Source organism: Zosterops lateralis (genome assembly GCF_965231275.1).
Source record: "Zosterops lateralis genome assembly, chromosome: 4".
Classification (NCBI taxonomy): domain Eukaryota; kingdom Metazoa; phylum Chordata; class Aves; order Passeriformes; family Zosteropidae; genus Zosterops; species Zosterops lateralis.
Window position 1 is genome coordinate 16,521,842 of NC_139765.1, and position 26,795 is coordinate 16,548,636.

The window sequence follows — 26,795 nt, forward strand, 5'->3', positions numbered from 1 at the left end:
GAATGGAAAACTTCAAACTTGCACTCACAAGTCTCTGATTAACCCCATTGAGGTAATACCTTTGCTTTTCCTATGCATAATTTAGAAACAGACAATCAATCCCAATTAACTGCAGGCAGGAATTTAATTTTGAATCACACTGTTGGCAGAATAGAATACCACTTTTCTATTCCCCCCCCCCCTTTCTTTTTATTCTTCAGTGTTTCTCAGTAAACAAATCCCTGATTACTTTTTCGCTTAAATATTTGCTGCACTGAATAGTTGCCTTAAGAAAAGAAGCTCTATAGAAAATTATGATAGCTGCACCCTACCCTATTTTCCTGAAGGATTCTTGTCTACATACAGGAACTTAATTACTTACCAGTGAAGACATCTATGAGCATTTGGTAAGAAATCAGGGATTCACATTTTCTCCTTAGGTCAAAAGAGATTCTTTCTACACCAGGCACCGGGCTTCATGCTATATCCTCCGGGCCACCACCCAAGGTGACTGCACAACGTATACACTGAAGGGCTCACTGTCTCTTTCACTTCCTTTTGTGGTTTTCAAGGCCAAAATGAGAGGGAGAGTTGTTTTTTTCCACCAGAATATTGCACTCTTCAGTTGTTTTATGAATATGTTGAAAGGTTTCTAAAGCAAGAGCTTTATTCTTACCTTCTGCTTTTATCTGTGGATGCAGAGAAAGATGGCAAGACCCCACACAAGCTCAGAACACCTCCACTTCACATTTACTGTTTTGTCTCCATGCACAACCTCCTCCAGAAGGCAGATACTTCAGTATCTGAATAGTAAAACTCTACCCAGACAAAAGGAAAGCACAGCACTGTGGCTACCAGAGGAATATATTGTTAGACTGCACTCATCATTCCCTGCAGAGCAGTATCATTGCCTGCTGAGCATTCCCTATCCTTTCTACAGAAAAGAGTGAACTGACCTCAATAGAAAGTGGAACTTTTGTCACCCACACCTAATCCTTGCCAGGTTATCTATAAAACAAAGCATCTACATCGAAAATACTTACAAGATGGTCATAAATATACTTCATCTTATTCCAGCTTCAGTAGAAGGAAGAAGGGGTTTTTGTTGGGTTTTGTTTGGGGCTTTTTTTGTTTGTTTGTTTGTTTGTTTGTGGGGTTGGTTTTTGGGGTGGTTTTTTTTTTTTTGAGATCCAGGACACCAAGAAAGCTCAGCTTATAGCAATTGCTTCTCAGTTTTGCAAGTACAGTTATGAACTCTTATAAACAGTTTTGGAATAGCCCCGCTGCTGAAATATTCTGTATTCATTTCCCACTGGGTCAATGTTTTGAAGGATGTCTCTTCACAACACTGCTCTCAAAGCAATCTCAGTATCAGCAGAGCAGACCAAATCAGTAATCTGATAAGTAGTTCCTGTATCTCTAATTTAATAGTCTGCAGTGTAAAAACACCCTAAAAATGTAGAAACATCACCTGCAATCTTCTTCTCTATAGTCCTTTCCAGTGGTTTATACAGCAATACGAAGCTTTAATGATTATTTGTGCAATAAGATGGAGATATCAATCAAATAAAACATAGTAGCTGCCTCCTCTTTTTGAAGGAAAATGGAGTTCTGATCCCCTAAAATTTCTTTTGCAGAGAAGACAATTCTGAAGGTAAAACTATACTTATCGCACAGACTAAGATAAACAGGTCAAAAATATTTTATCAAAGGAAATACTTTCAGAACCTTTGAAGGCTGATGATTTGTTCCTGATATAAAAAATACATATACAAATGAGAATATTACAAATGAAAACATTATGGGTTTGAAGAAATAGGTTGTAAGGAACCTCAATCCATTCAAAACTGTATTACTTGCTATACAGGGCTGCTTGAAAATAAAATAAAAATGTACAAAAATTTACTAAATTTGGGACATGACATAGTAAAGGATCCAGTGTTTTGGCTTAGAATTTGACAAAACAGTCCTAGGAATCATTTGTTCTTATTTAGATGGAAGCACACTGGACAAGTATATCTGCTTCACATATCCAAAAAACTACAGCAAATAACTTGTTTATCATTTTGTGCCATGTGGCTCAGTCACAAAGAGGAGGGACAGGAAAGGAAATTGCTGAGACAAATTTTGCCAACCATCAGCAGAGGCACTAAGGAATTCAGAGAGCTCTTTGAGCTCTTCAAGCAGCCCCTGAAGGTAAAGTGTTAAGTTGCACAGACACTGGGAAAATGAGAAGTGCATCTGCACTTACTTTGGGGTTTTTTGGTTTTGTTTTTTAGAGCATCTATTGCCATGGAAGCAGAAAGCAAAACTGAGTTTTAGAAAGGTTTCACTACCCAGCGTAAGTAACCACACTGCAGATATGAAAAGCATAGTGCAGGAATTACAGCAAAACCACTAAAAGGTTAAGGATATTTTACTTTTTATCCATTTCCATAGACAATTTATCCTCAATTCCAAATTTTCATCATTGAGCCGCATCTCACAGTTAGCCCCTCTCAAAGAAAGAAATATGCAGGTAAGTTGTTCTGTTTTCATACTAGATTTTGAAATAAGGAAAGAAAACTATCATGCTGAGCTATTGCTCATTGTAATCACTTTACAATTAATCGCAGATTGATCTGTGAAAGAGAGACCTTTTGAATGAAGTTTGTGGGAAACAAATCTATGTTCTACCTGGTCATATTTCTCTCACCCGATCATAAAAAAGACCAGGTCTAATTTTATGTAAATATACATCAAAGAGGTCAGAAGCCCCCTCATCTTTCATATGACAAAGCCAATTTACTCAGCACAACCATTTTTATTGAATTACAGCATTGTGAGGGACAGCATATTTGCAGACAATTCACAGTTAAACTAAACCTAGAGAAACTAAACCTGACTTACTGGCTGTAGGTCAGTGTCAAGACTTTCAGAGTTCAAAAAAGTTCAGTGTATGAACATCCATAAAATCATAGAATGGTTTGGGTTGGAAGGGACATTAAAGATCATCTAATTCCAAGACCCCCGCCATGGGCAAGTACAGCTTCCACCAGACCAGGCTGCTCAGAGCCCAAACCAAACTGGCCTTCAACATGCCTTCTCCAGGCAACCTGTGCCAGTGCCTCATCACCCTATGAATACAAAATATGTCCCTAACATCTAATCTAAATCTCTTCCTTTTTTAGTTCACAATTGTTCCCCTTTTCCTATCAGCTTGTGTATTAAGTTCTCTCCCATGTAAGTCAGTTTGCTGTTTTGTTAAAAACTATGCTGAAGTGAGGAGCTCTATCTGAAGATGCCTATAAAAGAAGATAAAAGAAAGCATAAATAACTAATGCTATTATCAGTTTGCCTTTTTTTTCCCCCCCTCTGAATACGAAAAGCTCAGGACCTCTAAGGAGTTCAATCTTATACTCCTCCACACTGTTAAATCACAACACTCACTGTAGCCCAACCCTCCAATTGCTAGTCCAGGAAGGAAAACCCGACCAGCTTTGCTGAGCCACAGCCAGCTGGAGATTCACAGTAGCCCCTCCTGCCAGAACACAACACTGCCATGGCCCAGGGATCCAGCAGTATGGAGACCTTTAATACTCCAACCTCTAAGTCCTGCCATCCCCACTGCTGCATGTTCACAGCTGCTGTGGTGAACACGCTGCAGCCTGCCCTTCCTGGTTCCAGCACAAAAGCAATTTATTATGGTTTTTTTAGTCAAGGTTGGTGGAGAATTCAGTGAGATACCATGAGGGAAATAAGGTTTTTAATTCAATTACAATGTAAAAAAAATTACTGCATTTACTTCACTTGCCTGTTTTGAACCTATTTAAGTCTATGTAACAACATGAAGTTAAATATCATCTGTTATTGCTTACATGTTGTTTTATTGATATTTGTCAATAAAGAGCAAAAATGCAGCTGCTCATATCTTAAGTTTACATAGGTATCATGTACTAGGACTGATTTTTCACATTTTCAACATAGGGCATAATTCTCTGTGTAAACCAACATGGGTAATGTTTTGAAAGATACTGAAGTAGAATAAAGTTATTAAATATAAATGACCTTATTAACTTTAAATTACCTTAACAGAAGTAGAATAAGATTCTGCTTTAAATTTCAAAACTCATATTCTTTTCATAGATATAAGGTTGTTAAAGTTACCCTCCTTTTAATCTCTGAAGAGTTGTAAAATACAGGTGTGCTTTTATCTTATTTTTTTTTTAATTCAAACACCTGAATTAGAATTAATAGAAATAATTCCTTTTTTAATATCAAATAAATGAATCAAGGAAGACATGCAGTCATTCTCCACAATCCACTAATCAAGAAACAAACATTATGCATCTTTTCAGAAAGTTATTTTGCCTCTATATTCCTAAATGTATCGGCTAAGTTCTGCTTAGGGAACAGAATAGTATTTAAAAACAAGAAGCAAAAAAAAAAAAAAAAAACCCATCCCACAAACCCAAAACCCCACACTCGCCAAGTAAATAAGTAGAAAAGAGTAAAAGAGTTGATTTTTCCATACTCACCAAATAACTAATTACACAATTGTAATTTAAACTGGAGATTGTTCAATGTTATAACATCCACATATAGGGAAAAATGATAGGGGGAGAAACATACATTCCACACAAAATTTGGTTCTGTATTTGAACATGTAATTCAAGAGCTTATGGTAAAAATGGAGGTACTTCTTCATGATCAGAGTTTTATTATCTAATTTTATGTGGCTTGTTAGCAGCTGCTGTAATGCAGTTCAGAAGTTTTCAATTAGAGTTTAATTATTTCTAATTATCAAAATTCTCCTTCCTTCTTTCAATGCATGCACCAAGAAAAAAATAAAAAAAGAAAATTGAAAAATACCAAATCCTTAGGAATAGGATCCTTTCAGTACCATGCAGTCCTCTCCTTAGTTACTGAATAGCTCCTGCTTTTCTAATCCCTTGTGTACTACACCTGAAAAAAGCCCGTATCAGAAGGCTGATCCTGCTTCTATATCCTGTGCCACAGCAAAAATTGTAGTCTAACTTCAAACAACCTGCTTTTCCACACATAGGAAAAAAACATAACAAAAACAAGCAAACAAAAAAACCACCAACAAACAAACAAAAAAAATCCAGCTGCAGGATTAAGATTCCCCCAGCTCTGTGTACTTCAGTTTCCAGCTCTGCTAGCTTTACCCACATTTAGTGTTGCCTGTCAGCTCACTGACTCACTCATTGTAAGCACATAGTCCTTGTCAGTCCCATTTCTTATATTTAAAAAGCATTTTTCTTTCCTGAAACTGAAGCTAAAATTGGACAGCAAGCAGCTACTTTGACTTCCCGAAGGAGGAAAAGTACTTGGAGAAATTCCTCCATTTCCACCCCAAACTATAGATTCAGGGTGTACAGGGGCACAAAGAACTACCTGAGAATCCTGACAGTGAATGTATGGGAAGCAGAGAGGGGCAGGAGTGATTTTTTTTCTTCCATAAGTACTTTTGTACAAGCAAACAGAGCTCAGTGGAGCACTGTGGAAAATGATGATTACTAAATATATGCACTCCCATGGTGTCCACAGAGAACAATCCATCTACTCCTGCTCAGGTCTCTAATCTCCTTCCCTGCAGTGAGAGGAAGGAAAGAGTGAAAGATTTATTTTCTTTTTCTACTAAGCCAGGAATGGTGTGAGCAATAGCACTGTACACACAGGGCAGCAGACAGAGTGGAATCATTTTTCCTGTAGAAAACTCTTCAAAAAAAAAACAACTCCAACACAGAATTCTGTAATTTTTTTCCTGATCTATTGAATACCTCCATCTCTAGGCAAAAGGAAACAATTGGAAAAGCTGGTGCCGCAAAGGAACACTTGTGACACTTTATGGGTCTCAGCACAGTAACTGGAGTTTTGGCTTGCACTTCTCTAGAATCACCTCTCTGCAACTGAGAGTTTGGATTCTGTAACCACCATATTTGAGTATTCCTAATATCACACCTAAACAAATGAACTGGAAAAGAATTATAAACTGTTGGGCCCTGGAGCCGTTCCCTATTGCAGGTACTTCAGCAGCATTACCAACCCAGGCTTCTAGACACCACTCATTTTCTCTCTGTCAATTTAAAACTTCTTTGTTATTTGAAAGGACTACATTATTATTTTCTAAGAAAACCATAGTGAAAATAATGGGTTTTTAGAGAATAAGATTCTGAAATATCCGGATCAAAGTAGTTTGAGAAGGCTGTGAATGCTTTCTGATGTCTTCTATAACAGAATCCTGGTCCTGCTCACCATTGTCATATACCGCATGGTATTTCAGATAAATGTTGCTCACAGATGCCTTGACCTCAGCACAACATAAGCAATCAGTAAAGGGCTTGGCACATGCCTTTAATCAACACTGTTTAGCCCTGTGGGGGAGAAAAGTAATGTGACAGTTTGAGATACATGCAACACCCCTAAAACACTCCTGTTTTCTAAATGATGTAAGCCTTTAAATCAACAAATCATAAGACATGCACAGTGAAACTACTTGATCCCTTTTTCATTTAAAGCCTACCATTGTTCTATCTCAACATTTTCTGTAAGCTACATGAGACACAAAACTCAATTAAGATCTATTTTAATCAGGATCTAGTCCCAGACAAGACCTAAATGGCACTTGGGACCTAGCAAAGAGGGCACAATATACACAGTGATAAGGTACATGATATATACCACATTACAACGTACTGATGCTACTCAGGTTTTAAAAGGGTGAACCTACTTTTCTCCAGCAGCTCAACTGCATTTGGTGACAACAGCACTGAAAAATTCCATAGAAAACTAGTGAACCGTACAGTTGGCATTGGCCACCTGGGAAAAGCAACCATAATAGTGTTAAAAGGTAACAAATGTTAAAACCAGGAAGTAATAATTCTTCACCGTTATGATGAACAGACATTTGTTTGTTTAAGCTCCATGAAAATCCTTTGAAGAGGTAACTCACTTGGGTTTTGAAGTTCCTTTAAATTCCTTATTAACACACACAATATTAACATTGTTCTCATTTCTATGAACAAAAAGTTTTTCATATATCCCCTGCACAAGTAGTCCTTAATCAGAAAATAAGTAAAATGAACAATTAAAGGGCCAATTCTCCACCCTGAAGTTGAAGACCAAGGGCAGCCAACACCAGCACAAGCCAGGTCTCCTGTTGGCTGTCCACAGCAGTTGGGTATTTCTCTCACCCTTGACTGCATGTCAGGAATGTTGCTCTAAAGACACCCTCTATGCTTCATCCAGGGCAGGGAAAGGATGTAGGGGAGTTTAGGAACATGTGCACAACCCACCTCTTGGGTTGCTGTGCTTTGACTTGCTTACACCCCTCCACAAACAAAAAAGCCAGTGCAATTACCCCCTGCTGTCTCACCTACCTTGTCAGGCTTAAAGAGCACCTTAACAGTCAGCTCAGGCACCTGCTTGTTCTTCACTTGCAGGCCTGGTGAGCCTGTTTGTCCCCAGGATCAGTTATAGATTAATAGATTACAAAGAACACTGTTTATTGCATTATCATGCATGACTCAAGAGCACATGGAGGTAATTACAGAGCAACAGTTGGCTAAGAGTACCAGAGCATGGTCAACTTCTGCAGTGCTACTACACTACAACCACTCTGCTTTCTAAAGTGGACAGTGACTTTTAGCAGTAAATTGGTGCAACATGCTCTCAAGTTTAAAGTACATCTTAATAAAATTCACATTGCTCTATACTTATCATTAAAATAAGCCAAAACACAAATGCTGAATAGTTTTATACACTGACAGCAATTCTGATTTTATTGTACATACCACAAAACCCCGATGTTTTGCAAAGCATTCACCAGAACTACATTTTATGCAAGAATTTCCAAGCTTTTTATTTAAAGACAGAAAGACATGAAAGGCCTCTTTTAAAGTTTTAAGAATTAAGATTTTTCAGGCTTTTGAAAGCCATCCCCAGGTATCTCATCTCACAAAACTTTCTTGAATGCTCGAGTACTGCTAATCCATAGGAGAATAACTGAAGTACAAAAAGATTCTACCCTCACAAATGAAATGCAACCACTTAATAAGGAACTATCAGACTGAATAAAATGGAATGTACAGTATGCTTGTATTAAGACACGGACATTTTGGCAAGAGTCAGTTGAAGAAAAGGCTGATAGCAGTATAATTGCATAAAACTGAGAAAAAATTCAATTCTATCAAAAACTATTTACTTTTTCCGTATCACTGACTTTGCTTTGATTCTTAACTCATCACTTCTGAAAAAAGACCTAATTAGCCAGTAAGTTTCATTTCCTAACTCAATTACTGATGTTAATATAAATAAAGCATATGTACTAGTATTCAATTAGGGAAATGAAGTATTACAAGATAGTGAATGATGGCAAGAGATGGCAAAGAGGAAAAGCATTTTAATAACTCACTGCAACAAGTTGTCATCTAGCCCTTGTGATACAAGACAAAAGGCTTAAAAAGTGACCTGTCTTCAAATATTATTTGCTTCAACAATTTTTCAATTCAGGGAATTTATGGAGTTTGGAGTTTTTAAAGTCTGCTGTAGACACTAACTTTGATTTTTGATTTAGAATACCTGTTTCATGGTAGAAGAGAAACTAGGAACCTGCTCTCCTGTGAGCTGGCAATACTACATTGCATTCAAGAGAGTTATGTGGCCTGTGACAGACTCCTGGGCTTAAGCAACCAAATGTCTCAGCCTAGAAGGAAGATGAAGCCTTAAGTAAATAAAAAGTCACCCTACCCCAGCTTACTAGCTGGAGCTTAAAGACTGGACAGTTCCCACAAAGAACAGCAACTGGTCAGGTCAGGATACTCAGCCAAGAAGCAGCAGCAGTGCCAGGGAGCTCTGCACTCTAGATCCCTAGATCTTCTACCTTGAGAAGCCCCCAGGAATGGCCAGGGGAATCTGCTCTCAAGTTTTCCAGGCTGAGGCCTCTCATGCTTCACAGAAACAGAAGATACACTGAAGATGCAGTTAGAAAATTCTCTGCTGACTTCTGCTTCTAAAGTGCCACGAAGTCCCCAATAGCAACCAGCAGAACCAAAAGCCTGGAACGGAAACACCACATGCTCAGCTAATGGAAAGGCAAACACTCAAAAGGGCCAGAAGAAATTCAGCCACTGAACCAGTCAGTGATTTTTAATCATTGTTCACCACTGTCTCTCTCCTAGCCTCATCTAATTCTGGCCACACCAGCATCTATGTGAGAGGGAGGGAAAGTGCCTGCAGTTACCCATGAGGGAAGGCTACACCTCTAAGCTACATTATTGCCTGTGCTGCAAGAGATTTGTTCAGAAGTCATTAATAGATCACAGAATTTCACGTCACACTGCAGTTCCACCACATTTTTCTTCTTTACAGGCTACTTAACTTGTTTCACGTTAACATCTGACATACTTAACATTAATTCTTATAATAAATGCTGTTTCATTGCTCTGTCCTACCTTTCACTCAGTGTCTTTTGCCTCTAATTTTAACACATTTAATGCTTCATTTTACTGAGTTTCAGTGCAATCAGAGGTGGCAAATTCCTCTAAAGCTCATTAGAAATTAATTTCTTTACATGTCTAGTTTTGCAGACTACTGTAGCAGTAATTTTCCTTCTCCTGTTTTTACTCAATTCTCCATATGTTCTGCTATCACCTTACTGCTGTTGGTATCTGCACCCTGGGACATCTGATTTCTACATTCCTTGCCAACATTTCAACAGAACCCCATCCTCCCTTCCCTACATTTACTTCAAAAGTCTTTTCTTCCGCTAAAGGCTTATCTCTGTTAAAATGCTATTTCCAAAGCAGCTAGCTGAAGAAACCATTAAAAATTCCTCTTTCAGTTTCCTCCTTTATTTACACAACCTGGTGCTCTGGGGATACATACACTCCCTAAGCAGCATTCTCTCTCCCTTTGTCAGGAGTACAGAGGTTTGTTGACAATGGCCTGAATATCTTGAGCTGTCCATTGCTATGCATTTGATTAAAATGTTTTGACCATCAATAGCTGGAGGCAAAGTTTATTCACAGATTTAACACTAGGAAAAGGATCATTCTGATCACCTAAGTGTAAATATTCATTCCAGATGGCCTTATGTTCAGGACAGCTAATATACACAGCATCTCATTCTGGAACAGAAAGCCATTTTCTCCTCTCAAAGAAATACAGTTTCAGCTACAAAATTCACAGTCAGTAATTTGATTAAAATATTGACTCAACAGAAATATTTTTAAGATAATCTACCCAATATTAATAGAACTAGAGGGAAAAGTCCACAAGTGTCTCATTTTAAAATTTCCTTGCTCCATATTTTTCCTTTCCCTCTGACAAATCCTTCATCCTGGGAAGACACCTTATACATCAAATGCATAACACTACTTTAAGACACAACAGTGCAAAACATGGCAGTTGAAGGGCTTTATCAGAGATCTCACTGTAGCCAAGACATGCTGACAAACAGTGCCAAATACTGCTCAGTTATGAGCAGGATTTTGACTGGAATGCAGCAGATGAGATAGTCTCTCATTGGGACTTAAGAAGTGGGGGGAAAAGTCTGATAACTGCAGTTTTAAGCAGTTTGAGTGTTGACAAAAAAAAAAGGTACAAAATAATAGCCAAGGGCAAATCACTTTGGTTTGGTTAGGGTTTTTTTTTTTGGTGGTGGTTTTTTTTTGGTTTTTTTTGTTTTTTTTTTTTTTTTTTTGGTGGGTTTTTTGGGTTTTTTGTTTTGTTTTGTTTTTGTTTTTGGGGTTTTTTGTTTTGGTGGGGGTTTTTTTTGTTTTTATTGTTTGCTTTTGTTGTTGTTGTTTTTGTTTTGTTTTGTTTTTTATTAACAGCTTCCTTTGTCAATATTTGATTTTACTTGTTACCCAAAAGTAATACATTCCTTGAAAAAGCTCTCATTTTCCAAACCAGAAATCTCCCAGCCATGTTTATTAATTTATCTACAAAAGAAACTCACTCTTATGATTCTGTACAACAAACAAATTTATACTGGGTGTGTAAATTATTACTTTCCCAGTTTCAGCAATGCCTAGAAGCATTTCAGCAATGGTACTTACCAGAACTTTAGTGATTTTGGCCTCTCAGGCTATATTTAGAAAACCTCTAGAGCAAGGAGCAGACAATTTTCAGCAAACCCATGTCAAATTCTGACTCTCCTTTGAAATGTTTTGTGTATTGTCACTTGAAAGTCAGTCAGTGAATTTTAATTTATTTTAGGACATCAACATCCAGATCATCAGGAAGTCAATATTATAAGGCCAACAAGAATTATTGGGTAAAGTAGGTGTTGTCAGACAAGAGTTAAATAGAAACATCAAGCCAAACCAAAATATGTATAGCCATGACTGGATAGTGTATGGAATAAACAGTACACTCTTACTGGCTTTAAGGGGATTATTTTGATCCTAAATGTTTATAGGAGAAGTGGGGAAAGAAATGGTAAAAGCAAAGTTCCATTTCTTGGCACTTACCCATGTTTGCTTCAATAAGAGGCAAAGGTGATTAATTTGACCCACAGAAACAGGAAGCTCTCTAATGAGAGAAAAATGTATTTTCGTGCAAGTTCTGCATAAAGCAAATTGTTCATGCTTTACTTTCCCTGATTTCTGAAGAGAGAGGAATATTTGGAAGCAGTTTCTTCATATTCACCTTCCTCTCTCAACATTTTAAAGTATCAACTCTCCTTGCTAAAGCTCAACTTTAGAAAAATGTCAAAAAGCCTCCAATCCCCAGGAAGACTTGTAAAGCAGCTATTTTTCTTTGTCAGTGTTGTCTAATGCACGTAGAGATGCAAATCACTGCCAAGATTAGCCCTAATGATTTCATAGGTTTTCCCTGAACACACTGTATAGCAAATTTTCCATCACTGCAGACCAGTCAACAAAATACAGAGGGTTATACAAAGCCAGGAACAAGAAGAATCAAAACCCAATGTCCATTACTATATTTTCACAGGTAAAACAACGAGAAACTGTCAGGCAGGGTACAGTTGTCCTTCTAGCATTTAAAAAATAAACAACAAAGACATTTTTCAAAGACTAGAGCAGCATGCTATTAGAGTCTCATTTAGTTATCTCTAGCAAGGTGGAAACCCAAAAGATTATTGAAGTTTCTTTAACATAATCCCATCATTTCATACCCACTTACAGGCAGAGATACAACAGCAGCAGCGAGGACCTAGTTTTTTTCCTCTCAGTGTTGGAAGACACCTTGCTGCAGTGAATGCTGTCCTGAATGCAAATCACCTCAGCTTCCCACAAGGCACTCTGCAATGTCTAAGACTGCCAACAAACAGCACAGTGCCAGCAGATGTACATTTAGAAGGCGTGGTCAGATGAAAACTTTCCAGAAAGGGTGAAAATTTGCACTTCAGTGTGCAAAGCCAGGGAAGAAATGCAAGATTTGAATGCTGCAAAAATTAATCTGGTTTATGTTCAGCAAGGCCAGAGGTGACTATGCTGATGACAGGAGTAAGCCATTTCTTGCTATGAAAGTGAGTTACTGTGTCTTGTGTACTGTATTCTGAGTGATGGCTTTACACCTTAATTAAGTTGGCTAAGTGGAGATACAACCTTCTAGGACAGCTTGATCCTCTGCAGAATCAGTGATGCCACACTCACACCTTGCAGAGCTCTTGGCTTCTGAAAGTGCTGAAAAAGCAAGCTGTGGCCTACACCTGTTTCTTGGCAGGAGGCTAATTTTGATTTAGCATGCACTCATACATTTGAAGTAAAGATTGACTCAAGTCACACAAACTCTGAATTCTAATTTAGCAGGAAAAAAAAAAGAAAAAAAAAAAAAAAAAAAAAAAAAAGGCACCAATCCACAACAGTTATTCCCTTCAAAAACAGATTGTTAATCACGGTACTCCACACACCGCCCTTCCCTAAATGTCTCCAGATACCAGGTTTGACGTGTTCCATACATTTCAAAGTATCTCTTAAGGTTCAAGTACTCTTTTGTCTAAACTTTTAAATTAACATTAACTTCTAATGAGAGATGAATTTTGCTTTGTCCTGTAGGCAGTTAAATGCACCAAGCTTTTTCAAACTCCCAGGTTAATAAAACATAATTGCCACTTTTCACATGACAATGAAGGTGAATTTGGGCTATAGTATGTGGAAGAGCAGAAAGATTTTTCTGTTACATGTCAGACACTGATTGCAGCGCACAACAAAAGGCTGATGCTGTAACAGAAAACTTCAGTAGCTCATCTCAGCATCACAAATGTTTTCAAGCAACACCAAGAATGGAAACACTCCTTGATCTTCTGCCTCCCAGCACATAAAAGCTTCAACATTCCCTCCTTCATCAGTCTCTTGTCTATTTCTGTGAGGCAGCTATTGAGGGTACAGGAGTTACAATAGTCTTTATTATGTCTTTGCACTAATTAACACACAATTTACTAGTTTGAGAAGAGTTCTGATATGCTTGCCATAAGCATCATCCAGAATTGTTTCGAGTGCGTTTGCAGCTCATAAAACAGATCTACTTTTCCTTTCCAGATAGAGAGAGATCTGAGACAATTGCCAGAGTACTGTCCCCCAGGCAGTAATGTCAGTAACTTTAGTATTGCACAACATTTTGCAGAGACAAGGATTGGAGAGGGGCCACACTAACTCCTTTCCTGTAAGATTTTCAAGCAGGTCAAAAGCATAGTGCTGCATTAGAAAGCCCTTTTCAGATACAGTCAGTATTTTATAAGCCAGAAAAGCGTTAACACCTGCCTTACTTTTTTTTTCTTTTTTTTTTAATAGAAGAAAGGACATATCTAGATTCATGTTGAAACTGTGACTTAATTTTATTGCAGAATCAAGGCAGTCTGGTGAGCTTTTGTCAGCCACAGAAGCAAGTGCAGTCATATTCTGACTACACAGTGAGAAGCTACAAAACTGTCCTGGGTTTACAGGATGCTGAAGCACTTGCTCCAGCAGCTTCTGCAACAGAAAGAGCAGACAGGGAGCCAAAGTTTCTCTCTGAGAATAGAAGTCATGTTCAGAAGATTTCTTCATCTCCTTTTCTGGGAGAAATGGATTGTGAATGGGGAAAAAAGAGAGGCTTTATGCACTTACATGGAGAAATCATCACCAAATCTCTCTTTTATTTCCCACATATTTGGAATTCATTTCTTTATCTTAATTTGTGAGGTTTTCATACTTAGAAATCACAAGAAACTACTCTGAGTTTTGTTACTGCTGTGCAGGGACATTTTATTAGCAGGGTATTGTTCCTGTCACGGCTCTCTCAACCTTCCTGCAAACCAAAAGCCAACAAGAATGGTCACACTGAAAGGCTACATCTTGCACAAATTTTTAGTAAATAAGTCACCTGGTGGAGCTGGTGTGAGCACAGACGAAAAAAGCAACAATAAATAGATTGTAAATGAGTATAAATACTCTACCCAGTAGTCTAAGGTAACAGAGAGCAACTGCAGAAGACTAAAGAAACTAAATTGCAAACTAACAGAAAAACACAGAGTCCTGGTTATAAGTATGCCTCCATTTGAGAAGATTAAAAATCCAAGTCTACATGCTACAAATACAATTACCAATTCCTCTTTGCAAATGTAAACAAACACATAAAGCCTTGGGGGGGGAAAATACACAACCAATAAAAAATCGTGGTTTCTTCATGCATAAATCCAAAGTCATTACACATTTAAGTTAAAATAAAGCATCCTGTGAACAGCATTGTGATAGTCTGTTCTTCTCTGTGCATACTCATTGTTTAATTAAGCAGGCCTCCTGCCCAGGAAGTCATGGAAAGACTGTCCCCAAGCAAAATACCCCATCCTAGTACTTGACGTGTCATAATTCCCAACATCATAACAACCATATGGCAGAGATTTCAAGCTTTATTTCACCCACTTTGCCCTTACACACCCATAAAATAAAACCAGGATGCTGTGACACCACAAGCATGAGGACAGCGCATCGCACTTGCTGTCACATCACAGGGATCAGACCTAGAAATGCGCGTGTGTTAGCTTATTGATAAAAGACAACTTTCTGAAGTTCAGATTTGAAGACAGTTCTTCTTCGAGGTGGCCAAGGTAACACAGGTTACCAGCCTGAGCCTGGCTGTCCCTTGCAACATTACGCAGCTGCTTTCTGAAGTGTAACATGTCAAACGAGTCTAGTACGGGCTGTTGCAGAAGGGGGAAAGAGAGAGGCATTGGGGATGGGCGGGTACAAGACATGGTCTGTGAGAGGGGGAACATTGCTTTCCTGCCATGCTAAGAACTGCTAGTACACAAGTCCTAGATATAAAAATGTAAGTATACGTTATAATATTCTAATGCGTAACAATATAACAAACACGGATATGAATACAAAGTACAACTTGAGTACACTTCGTGCTGAACGTATGAGCTCCACAGGCCCGGGGGTTTTCTCCTCATAAGCCCCCAAGTTAACCCCCGCGAGCAGCGGCCCTGCAGCCGTCCCAGCCGCAAGCCGCGCACGGCAGAGGTTGGTACGGGAACCTGCCCCGGCTTCGGCAGGTGAACAGCCCCTTCTGTCCGTACCCAGCAGGCGCAGTCAGCCTATGGAGCCAGCCCGCCGCCAACCCGCGGACACAGCGATGCTCCCCCGCTGTCCCGGCCGCGCTGCGCTGTTACCTGGGGGCGTGCTCTGGGCCGGGGTTCCCGCGGGGCCGCTGGGCGCTGCTCCGCCTGCACCGGGAGCCGCGCTTGATTTCCTGCGGATCGCCACCCTGCTGAAGTGCGCACCCTCGGCTCCGCTCGTCCTCGGGGCGGCAGAGAAACGGAGAAAGGCGGATGGGGGGAGGCGCCGGGGAGTCCGCAGAGCCCCCCGCTCTACCCCCAGGGCAGCGCCTCCCTCGCCGCCCGCCTGCATCGCTTGGGCTCACCTGCGGCCGCTCCCCGCCCCGCCCTACCTTGCCCTTCCCTCGCCGGCACCTGGCTGGGCACCGCCTCCCGCAACCCTGCCCTCGCTACCTGCCCAGCGGCCGCCGGCCTCGGGCGAGGCTCCCTGCCTGCATGGCGAGTCACAGCCCTTAGCCACCGTCCCGTTCCGGGAATGCGAGGAGACTTTCTCAGAGCGGGGCGCCCACGGCGCAAGTTCCCCCCGCGGGCACCGCACCTGCTCTGCTTCCTCCTGGAGCTTCGCCGGGAGACCCTGGCCCCGTTCCCGTTCGCGGCTGCGGGAGAGCCGCCTGGGCCGGCCGCACTCTCCCCCCGTTCACCTCCGCAATGCAAGGGGAGGCTCCATTCCTGTCAGACGTGTCAGTGTACATCAGACGAGCTGGCCGTAATGCATTCCCCTGTGAATGTCCGACGAGAATATTCTCAAAGACATCTCTGAGTCCCAGCACTTAAAAGTGAGTTTTGATGCCAGGGATGGAGCTGCAATACTTTTGTCAACAATAATTCCATCCAGGCCAAAGCTCTTGCTTCTTTGCCAAAGTTTCTAAATTTTCACCACTGAGAAAGGCAATCAGCAGGCTATGCTGCTTTGAGATTACAATCACTTCTACAGCAACAGTGTCTGAAAGCACCTGTTTACCTGGTTAACCAAAACAGGATGTTTAGAGGAAGAACATTTCCACCTGTGCCATTGTGAGAGCAGTCTGTTAAGAGCTTTGAAGTCTGTCTGGGAACTTGATGAGGAGCGGTTTGGGGCAAACTAGTTGATAAGCAGTGCTCCCACTCCACAGGGATTTCCTCACCTTTAGAAACGCAAGGTTTTAGGGCTTCCCTAAAAGTGGCCTCCTGTTTTGGAACATGCTGCCTCATTTGCCATCAGGTGTAGTTGGAGGTTTTTCTCACAAAAGAGGTGCACAGTCAGTTACACTACAGGGATGGTATCCCGTTGGCAGTGGCCCAACACAACCTTTAGTTGCCAGGAAACATGTGAATTGCTGAGGCATGGGAGAATATTTTGGGGAAGTACCCCTCTGTACTTACCCTGCTCTTACATCTCTTTTTGACCACTGTCAGAGATGGGAAGTGGGCAGTCAGGACCTTTCATTTGACACATACAGCCAGTTTTAGGCTTTTACATATTCCAAAATGAGGTTTTATGGACTGCTCAGGCAAGCTGCTGACTTCATAACTTCCTTGACTCCCAAGACACAAGGATAACTTTTGTCAGTGCCCACAGAGCAATGTGTCTGGCACAGCCACATTTGCAGTGGGGAACACAAGACACGAGATGGGGCATCAGCTTCCTCCAAGGTCCTGTGCTACAGGGTGAGGATCCTACTGAATCTTTTCCAGGAGGCTTTTTTGGCCTGCAAGACAGTAACACACCACCTGCTGAGGTCACCTGTGTGAAGCACCAGCAGTGTCTGACTCCTGGGAGGCATGGCAGGAGAGAGAGGACAAAGTGGCTCTTCCCATACCACACATGAAGCAGTGAAGGATCATGAGGTGGAAACCAAATGAGTGCATCTTCTGCTTTCAGTGTCAGCAGTGAGCAGGGGGCAAAGAACTGGTCCAGATGGGACATCTACCACCATGTGCCAATGATCCCACTCTTTTGGTCTCTGTAACCATTCTCTGCTAGAAGAGGCTTGATACCTTACAGCCACCCCCTTCAGTTCCTGATAAAAACGAAGCAGCCACATCACTTCCTGGATCCTTTTTGTCTGTTTGCAATTGCAAACATTAGGTTTGACTTTTGTAAATATACCAAAAAAGAAAAAAAAAAAAAAAAAAAAAAAAAAAAAAAAAAAAAAAAAAAAAAAAAAAAGCAGTGACTCAGAGATAAAAGACTGATTTATGTCCTGACTTCAGTCACCTGACTAGGGCTGGGCATATGGACATGCAGGTATCATTCATTACTGAACTTTGTACTTACCTCTTTAAACACAGAGCTTTGCTCCTTGAAGGAAAGCAGCTAAGGAAGCAAGGGCAAACACACCCTACAAATCTTAACCAAATGGTAGGAACTGTGCTAATTTTGTTCTCCGCAATGTTATCAGTGGGTGGTAACTTATTACAGGGTCACTCAAAAATAAAGGTCACCTCAGAGAAGAGAATCATGCCAACTCCATGGAATCGGAAAATTGGTCACAAAAGCTCCTTTTCTTGAGAAAATCCCCCTGAAGCATACTGACATACTTCAAGCGGTATGGTGACAGCCTGTGATAGAAGAAATCCAAGCAGACAGTAAACCTGCAGTAATTGCAGAGCATTTGTACGCTGCAGTGTGGTGCAGGGTTCCCAGAGTAGCTCACTGTCTCCTTTTCAGTTACACACAGACCTGGAGCAGCAGGTTCAAGCTGGTTCTGAGCTGCTGTACACCAGTAACTGTTGCTCTGTTCCCCCTGCTCTGACAGGGTATAAACTTCTGCCCCTTTTGGCACGACCTTCTTCCTTTTCTGTACATTCTCAATCCCTCTTGTTCTCCATCTCTGGGCACAGACAGAGAGTCCTTTGGCAACATCAGCAAAAGGAAAAACATTTTAAGTGTAAAAGGTCAATCAGAGCTAGGTATTATCTTGGAAAACATCACCCTAAATGATTAAAAGATTAGTGTAATAACTGGAGAAGGGACCTGAGAGCAGAAAAATAAGCTTACATGTAGACAGTACTGTCAATGCCACTTGAAATATACCAAGGTCAGAAAATGGCACTGCTTGGCTAAGAGCCCTGCAGCACACCTCCCATCCCAGGAAAAGTGCAGGAGGAGTTACACACCCCTCTGGTGCCTGGTCACCAGCAAGCCATAGCCAACTCATGGCATGCGCAGTAGCTGGGCCATCTAACTACAAGGCTTTTGTGGGAGTGGTGAGAAATGCAGTGGTGGAGACTTGATTTAACTGTACCTTATTTGCATGTGCAGGAACAACAGGAGCCCTGCAGAAGCTCACACAGAGGTGGAGAAGGAGAGCAAGGACAGCTGGCAAAACAGCCTCAAGAAAAAAATGGAAAGAGCCCTTCTGGTGTGTGAAAGTCTTGGAGGCATTCGCCCTTTGCTGCTGGAGACTGAAAGCATTCAGGGAAACAGGACTTTACAGGCAATCTTTGTTTAGTTTGTGAGAAAACAAATGCATCACTTTGCATGTAAACCATTATTCCTCCAGTAAACCTCTTTGGATAAACATTTTACTAATGGAAGCAACCTTCAGAAGACTTGATTTTTACTAACTCCTTGAGTGAGACCATTTCTGTTGTTGCCATTGGTCAAGATTTTTTATTTCTGCTGGAATTTAACTTTACTTTCTCCATAGTTGCACTATAAATCTGTTCCATGATTCAGTTCAAGGTATCTAGCTTTGATTTCTCTGAGTACTGTCTTGTGCTGTACCCTACAGAAAATCTGTGTAGTAACATATTTTCAGAGCATTAATCCACAGGACCCTGAGAAAGAACATGGATGTACACAGCACCTAACACAAGGACATTGACAAAACTCCCTAAACATCAAAAACATCAGCCTATAGTTTATTTCAAACTGATTTGGACAGTACCTTGCCAGAGGTCTGAGAGAAAGCTGCCTTTCTGTTTCTGTATGAAACTCCAAATAAAACCTGAATTAGAATGTAGGATATAATATAGAATTAAATACATAGGTAACCAAACCAGGTCCTGCCTAAGTTATTGTATAACTCATCAAACAATCTTCTTGAATTTTCTGTGAACTGCATTTAAGCCACAAACCAGTTCTGCCAGCAGGAAGTATGATGAAGAAGAAGAACCAGCAGAACAAAAGATTGAGTAGGATACTAATTGGAGAAGAATTTCACTCATCTCAGACCCTCATGTACATTCCAAATGAAAAATCTCTTCCAACAGCAGCAGCAGCAACAATGCACAAAGCCACTGCAGTGTGTGAAACTGATAGACAGACTAAGCAAGTGAATTTGAGGCAGATACTCAACCTCCCTCAAATCATGGTGCAGGCAAACACAAGGGCCAGCACTCAATGACATAATGTGACTTTCAGCCTGAGGCTGCAGGCTCTGCTTCTTAGCCTGGGGAGTGGCTTACAAAGAGGAGAGGGACTCAGGCCTGGTGCTTGTTCCCTGCACAGCACTCTGTGTGTGTCAGAACAGAGTGGGGAGCCTCATTGTGTGGTACTATGCTGCTTTTCACCAAAAAATGCACTTGGAGCCATTTTGTTTCTTACTGCCATATCTTAGGAAGGAGTTGCAGGGTCAACAGTGGGAATTGGAGTCAAACATCAGAAGTAACCCGTGACAAGCAATCTAAGAGGGGTCAGACAAATCCCAAGTATTAACTGCTGGAACAAAACTGGATGGGTAGATAGCCCTCAGAAGAAAATCCATGGCAGGCTTCTTTCATGCAAACAATATTCCTAATAAAATATACTACAAATCTCTGTTCTAAAAAATGTAATACAAATCTCTGTTCTGCCATGCTTGAATATTTAAGAGGGAACAATATTGTGCTACATCTCTTTCTCCCTGTTGTCATTTTGGGCCCCATTGAAGATAATGATGGGGACAATCCAGCAGGTTTTGTCTACTTCCAGCTACTGTAATAAAGAATCCTATTTATATCCCCCTAGAGCCAGGGTTTCTCCCTCTACCACACAGATGGGTGTTAACATGTAGCTTGCAAGAACAGCAGTAGGATAATTAAAGGCAGAAATATCCCTGCTATCTATTGCCTTGTCGGTAATTTTTGTCTCACCCCTTTTTGTGGCACAAGAGCATTTTGTCTACTGCAAGCAAATTCTTGGAATTTACTGAAAATATGTTGAGATAAAGGTATCAAACACATCCCTTAGTTTTACTGAAGGATTGCTGCATAGAGGGAGTAATTGGAATGCTAATCAGTTTTGTTAGATAAGTCTTGCAGAACAGCACTCATTTAACAGAGTGATTGCTTTTAGAAGTTGGAAAATTCTTCATTATCATAACCACATTAATGAAATGTGTCTCAATACCCAATTGATGTCAGTCATTTAGATCCCATTAGCAAGAGTGCTTAGCTTTGATGTGCATTAACTACAGGTGAAAACGAACTTCCATAAGGTCATGTTAGCAGAAAGGAGAAAGAAAGCCAGCTATTCTCCAGAAAATGTTCTACTTTTCTATTTTGTCTTTTATTCTGTAGTGACAACCAACAACCACGTGTAAAAAAAAAAAAAAAAAAAAAAAATTAAAAAGACGTGGTAGTTTGAGTCACTGTAGTGGGGTTTAGTGGGAAGATGCTCTAGGATTTCCTTGAAGCCTTCTCTCCTGCAGGCTGAACAACCCAAACTTCCTCCATCTGTCTCCATAGGAGAGGTGCTTTGATTGAAGAGTCATGTACTGCTAAGGTGCTGGAGACATTAAATATTAACCATTGTCCCTCTGTGAATGCTTACCTAGTAAAGCAAAATGTTTGGGTTCTCTGCTTAGCAAATCAACACAGATAGAGCATATGACTGATAAAACATGTGAAAATAAAGGCCTAATTATAACTTCCAGCTCTGGAAGAAAATATACCAGTCTCAATATTGCAATAGTGCCTTAACTTTTTTTCCTTTTTGTAAAAACCAAGCTGTCAGGTACTTTGTATTACTTCTAAAAAGGCATATGGTACATGCACAGGAGTTTCTGCATGCTTCTTAATATGGTGACTTAAAACAAAGACTTCAAAGCTGCTGGCTGCTGCTGCATTTGCAGACTCCTCTTAAGTTTTCTTCCCTTGCTTTCCTCCATTCTGTTCTGCATTCCACAGACTCCCTTGGATGTTTCTGGGATTAAATGCTATTATTATACGACTTTGAAAAGGATATAAATGCTGCTTGTATTCCACTTAAACTTGCTGTTTTATCCTGAATCTAAAAAAATAATATTCTAGTCATACTCATAATTTTAAAAACTTATTTTTATCATCAGAGACCTAACATTGCCTAATTTTGGAACTTAGTACTTCAAACAATCATTATAGGGTATATCTATGCAAGCCTTTATGCACTGCAAATGGCTGTACCTTTCCATACTGAAATGTGCCATGTGCTTATATTCCAGCAGAGATAAACTAAGCACAACTGCACAGATGAGAGGTCTGAAACTTCAGAACCTCCAGAATCTTCATTTGTGCTTTGTCACAGATTTATATTCATGATTTTGGACACCCTTCTAATGGGTTGTAGTCACTTAAAAGGAAATTCATGTTCTTTACCAGAATAAGAGCATCTATATTTTACTGAGCTAACATTGTTGGGGAAAGAAAAGTTTTCCCATGTTCAGGCATTATTTTTGTCTTGGGTCTGGTGAGTCAAATTGCCATTTTGGTTTATAAACCTGGCAGAGAGTCAGAAGCAGAAATTAAAACCAGCAAGAGGACATTAAACTTCAGCTATTTATAGTGAGGCTCTATTAATACTAAGCCCTGCAGAAACAGGAAACAAGTTCTGAACCAACTCTGGCACTTGAGCAATGCAGGTTCTGGGGCAGTGTATGTACCACATGGAGTAAATAACTCACCTTCGTGTCCACATCTAAAAACACTTTGGTATTTCAATGTGTGCAGGATGAGGTGTGTGGAGAGGTGAAGGATTAAATGTAATCACTTTATTGAGTGTTGATGTTTTCCCATCACACACTCCTAATTTGCCTGTGTGTAGGTGAGAGACAACAGCACCCAATTTGCAAAGATGTTTTGGGAAAGAATTAATATGCATAGAGTGCTGTGAAGATAAAAAGAGTTACTCTGCATTTGTCTAAGGTAACAAGAACCTCTGAAAACCATGGTGCCTTCACAGAAGCATTTTCTTTTTCAGTAGTGTAGGACTTTGAGATTGGTAGTATTTGTATTGAGTGTATTTTTATACACTCTAGTGTTATGGTTTGCAAGGCTGAAGTTGAATCACAAACTGGTCACCAAATATTGGGCTCACATCCTCCACATTCAGAATTTGCTCTTCAAGGAAGCTCTGCACTCAATGTCGCTTTCCATATCATGGTTCCAATCTGAGTAAACAGTTTCAGTTCTAATACCTCAATCAAGATGACAGCATTGAATAGCAAAAATCAATTTCCTCGAGAGACATAATTAATGCTTAGAAATATGAAAACCCTCCACAGGTAGGAAGTCCTAGGAATTAATTTAAATGGATACAACTGTCTTATTATTTATTTCCAAAGTTTCCTGATAACTCACTTAAGGGATATGAAAGTCCTTATTTCCCCTCTCTCATATAGAGCTTTCTCACAAATAATGTTTTCTCAATCATCAATTGTTATTCCAATAAATTAAACTCTTTTTTTTTTTTTTTTTTTTTGTCTAAAAGAAGCCAAGAAATCATATTTCTGAAGTGGAATACTTCAATTATGATACAAGAGAACATATAAATAATAATGAAGGAAATATGTGCTTTCTAATATACCACTCTAGTCAAGAAGGAATTAAGAAAATCCTTCTTGCAAAGGTCAATATTTTTACTGTGTAAATATTTTTATTTTTATTAGGCTTCTGCTGAGTTGACAACTATAGTACCGAGCCTTATTTTTGGGCAAAATTAAGACTTTCTTCTTCCATCCAGGCAACCACTCAAAACTTCTACTGAGAAGAAAGCAGTTGTGCCTCTGTCTTTATCAGAAACAAACAGATGAGAACTGGCTTTATTCCAAATAATTTTTCCCAGGATGCACATAATTATGACTATCTATTTTAGCTCCATCTTTCTCCTCTATCTTGTTCTATATATAAAATCTATGTTTGTCATTCATAGGCTGCTAGCAGATGTGGCTGTTAGACCCTCTTCATAATTAGTATCTCTGTTCTTATTATTAGTCAAATGAAACCTAGGTTTCAACACTGTTCAAAATTGTGCAGTAATTTTTTTCCTGCATACCTCACTTGCCAGTGTTTTATAGTGTTAGGAGAGTCAAACCAGAGCTCCTGCTGCCTTTAGGTGCAACTGGAAATGCTCTGTATTTTTTTATGTATAACTGCAGGATTTATTAAGGGAGGTATCCAAAATCAACTTGCGGTGACAGTCACTATAAACTTTAGCTTCAGGAACTTTTCCATTAAAATCTGGCATATACATAGCAGAAAACCAACAGTTCAATGGTCAGAAGTTACCTCCTGCTCCAGAATATGGAGTAATTGTTCTTCCCAAGGCAGAAATTACATAGACATTTTCTTTGGAAACAAAAGTTACTTTTTTTTGAGGTTTTTTTTTTCAGTTTGTTGGGGTTTTTTCCCCCAGTTTATTTCAGTGACCTTACTCATACCATTGCCTCTTAGAGCCCAGGACCAGCTGAAGGGATGACACAGAGGAAGGGAAAGGAGCAATATGGGTTAGAAGTTTCTCAAACCATCTTTGAAATCAGAACATTCCCACAAGGAGCAGTCCTCTGTGAAACTGCTTCTAAAACACACTGAAGAAGTTTGAGAAGTCTGCTTTCCCCTTCTTTTTTCAACTCACAAGAAACTCTTAATTCGAAATTTTTAAAAAGGAGTACTCAGTGTAAAAATTCTATCAGTCACACTTCTGCTAAATGACCATGGAAAACTGTTGCCCAAGGCATTCCTGCAATGAGCAAAGGTAATATGGGAGAACAACCTCTGCTAGGTGAGAAAAAGGAAGAAAAGAGACAAGTGGGAAGAACCTAGGCAAGTAACAGCTCTCAGACTCCATTTCTGTCACCATGCACAATTTGTGGTACTGTCCAAAGCCCCTCCCCAACCAGCCAAAAACCAACCTAGCTGTCCAGTATTTCCCATGGAGCCAAACATCACAGCAGGCCTGGAGATGCAATCCTTCCTTCACAATCTTCCCGACCCACTTCTAAAAGCTGGACATTTTCTACCCCTCAGGGACCCTGTGAATAGTAAGGTTCACTAGAACTGCAGCAGCTACCTTCTTGCCAGGATCGAGCTCCTGGATCAGTGCAGGGTGATTTTCACATCTTTGCTTTCAGAGCATGGCTCTTCTAAAAGGGAAAAGGGTATTTCTTACTGTGAAAAAGCAGGTATTCCCAAGCCAGATTTATGTTGATTTCAGCTCTTTTGCTTCCACATCCCCTGAGGATGGGGATTTGCATCTTACAGAGCATTCTTGTGCTGAAAGTTTATGCAGATGTTGCAGCATTTCAAAGATCACTCAAATCTGCTGGAAACACTGTATTTTAGTATCTGCCTCAAACTCAGAAAACAGAGGAAACATCTTGGCTCTAATTCTGATTCCCTTTTCCTTTAACGTTGATTTCCCTTCTTAATTTTCGCTTTGATACCTTTTAAACTTAAAATCATTGATCTCTAAGGACTAAATAAGTCTAAGCCAAGTCGAAGCACTGCAAACTGTTGTAAACAGAAGTAGACCAGACAGAATTGTGTTAAATGAACAAAAATGGCCAGTTTATTCACTGGAACAGTTATGCATTACACTGTAATTTTAATTGGAACATAAAGGTGTAAGAATCAGTATATCGGCTTCTTTTAATTATTTTCTTCAGCACTAGAGTGTTTTTCTCAACCATTTGACTGCATGATCATATTACACATGTACAAGCACACATTTATGAATCCCTCACAAGGTATTAATCTAGGATTGTCTACAAGGACAAGGAAAAGTTAACATGAGAATTATTTCAATTTTAAAAATAAATGCTGCTTTTTCTGGAAACAAGAATTATTTAACTTTTTTTGCTTTTAGCATAAAGTAGCAACAAGAAGAGTTTCCAATACTGAGTCTTTAGCAAATGAACATATATACTTTTATATTCTTCACCACCTAGAAACACTTCATCATTTAACCCCAAGAAGGCAGGACAACATAATGTCAATTCAACATAGGAGTAGCTGAGTTATTACAGCAGTAAACATACAGTATACAAATTTGTGTTTATCACAAACTCCACCAATGCTAAAACTCTTTTGAAAGGAACACAGCAATCTGTATGGTTCATTAAATACAGAACATCATGCAAATGGAAACATTCAATAGATTACAAAAGTCACAAAACTTCAGGGGTTTTTTTAATTGTTTACAAAGGATCAAGTTAATTAACCCTTTAGCAGTCAAACCACAGGGCTGAAAATCAACAGGGCAATAAGTAATAAAGTTGACTTAATTTAACCACTGGCATAGCCCACATAGCCATATCTGTGAACAGGAGAAATAATAATAAAATAAGCTAGATTACTCTTATTTCTTGTTCATAGCTGTTAAAATACCAACTAGCCAGCAAGCCAGTCTACTTGAAACTTTTATCAAATGCTTCTGTTTACTGATTTTCCAAAATATTTTTGAAATAAAGTAACCATATATTCAATAAAAACTCAGATTACTAACACTGAGAAAAAACATCTTATCCACTCTTTTACAACAGATCATGAAAATCAAAACAAATCAAAAGCTTTGTAGAAAGATCTTTTTGAAATACAGAAGGCTTCATCACCCAGAGCCTGCCCACACATTAACTCCCATAATGAAATATTGGATTTTTCCTTTACCTTTTGTCACTTGGTTGCCATTACATTTTACAAAGGGGATTTTCAAGAACTCCACAGGGAACAGATTAAAAGCAATAAGGAGTTAAGCTGTGTGCCTCCAAATGAAAGATACAGACTCTCTGTGATAGTCCTCTTGTCCTTCTAGCAAGAGGAATATGCATATCACAAAAGAATTAAGAATTTTCTAGCTTAGTTATGGATATGGAGAAGCTACACGATATTAACAATATCATGCACACATTTTCCATTGCATATTTTGATGTATTTGTGCCTGAAGGCAGAAGGCAATTGCTTTTTTATTTCTTTTTCACAGGATGCTTAATTACACTAAAAAAAAACCCTTAATGGTTAAAAAAGTCTGAATAGTATCCATCCCTTTCAGATTCACTGCAGCACACATAGCAAAGGAAAACTGAAGAAA

At 39.6% G+C, this 26,795-nt stretch overlaps 1 protein-coding gene across 3 annotated transcripts in view; it reads right to left on the bottom strand.

Annotated features, from left to right (window-relative positions):
* FGD4 (FYVE, RhoGEF and PH domain containing 4) overlaps window positions 1-15,831 on the bottom strand; it is a 109,714-nt gene extending 93,883 nt beyond the window's left edge. Inside the window, exons 1-2 of one of the 3 annotated variants that reach the window (XM_083860502.1) lie at window positions 7,362-7,447; window positions 6,713-6,801 (exon numbers count right to left, since the gene is read on the bottom strand). In XM_083860502.1, the coding sequence (XP_083716628.1) occupies window positions 6,713-6,794 (82 nt within the window). In that variant the 5' untranslated portion in view covers window positions 6,795-6,801; window positions 7,362-7,447. Of the gene's footprint in view, window positions 1-6,712; window positions 6,802-7,361; window positions 7,450-15,604 lie in introns of those variants that run through there. The other 2 variants (XM_083860501.1, XM_083860505.1) reach the window with 2 other exon arrangements.
* Between the last annotated feature and the right edge of the window lie 10,964 nt (window positions 15,832-26,795).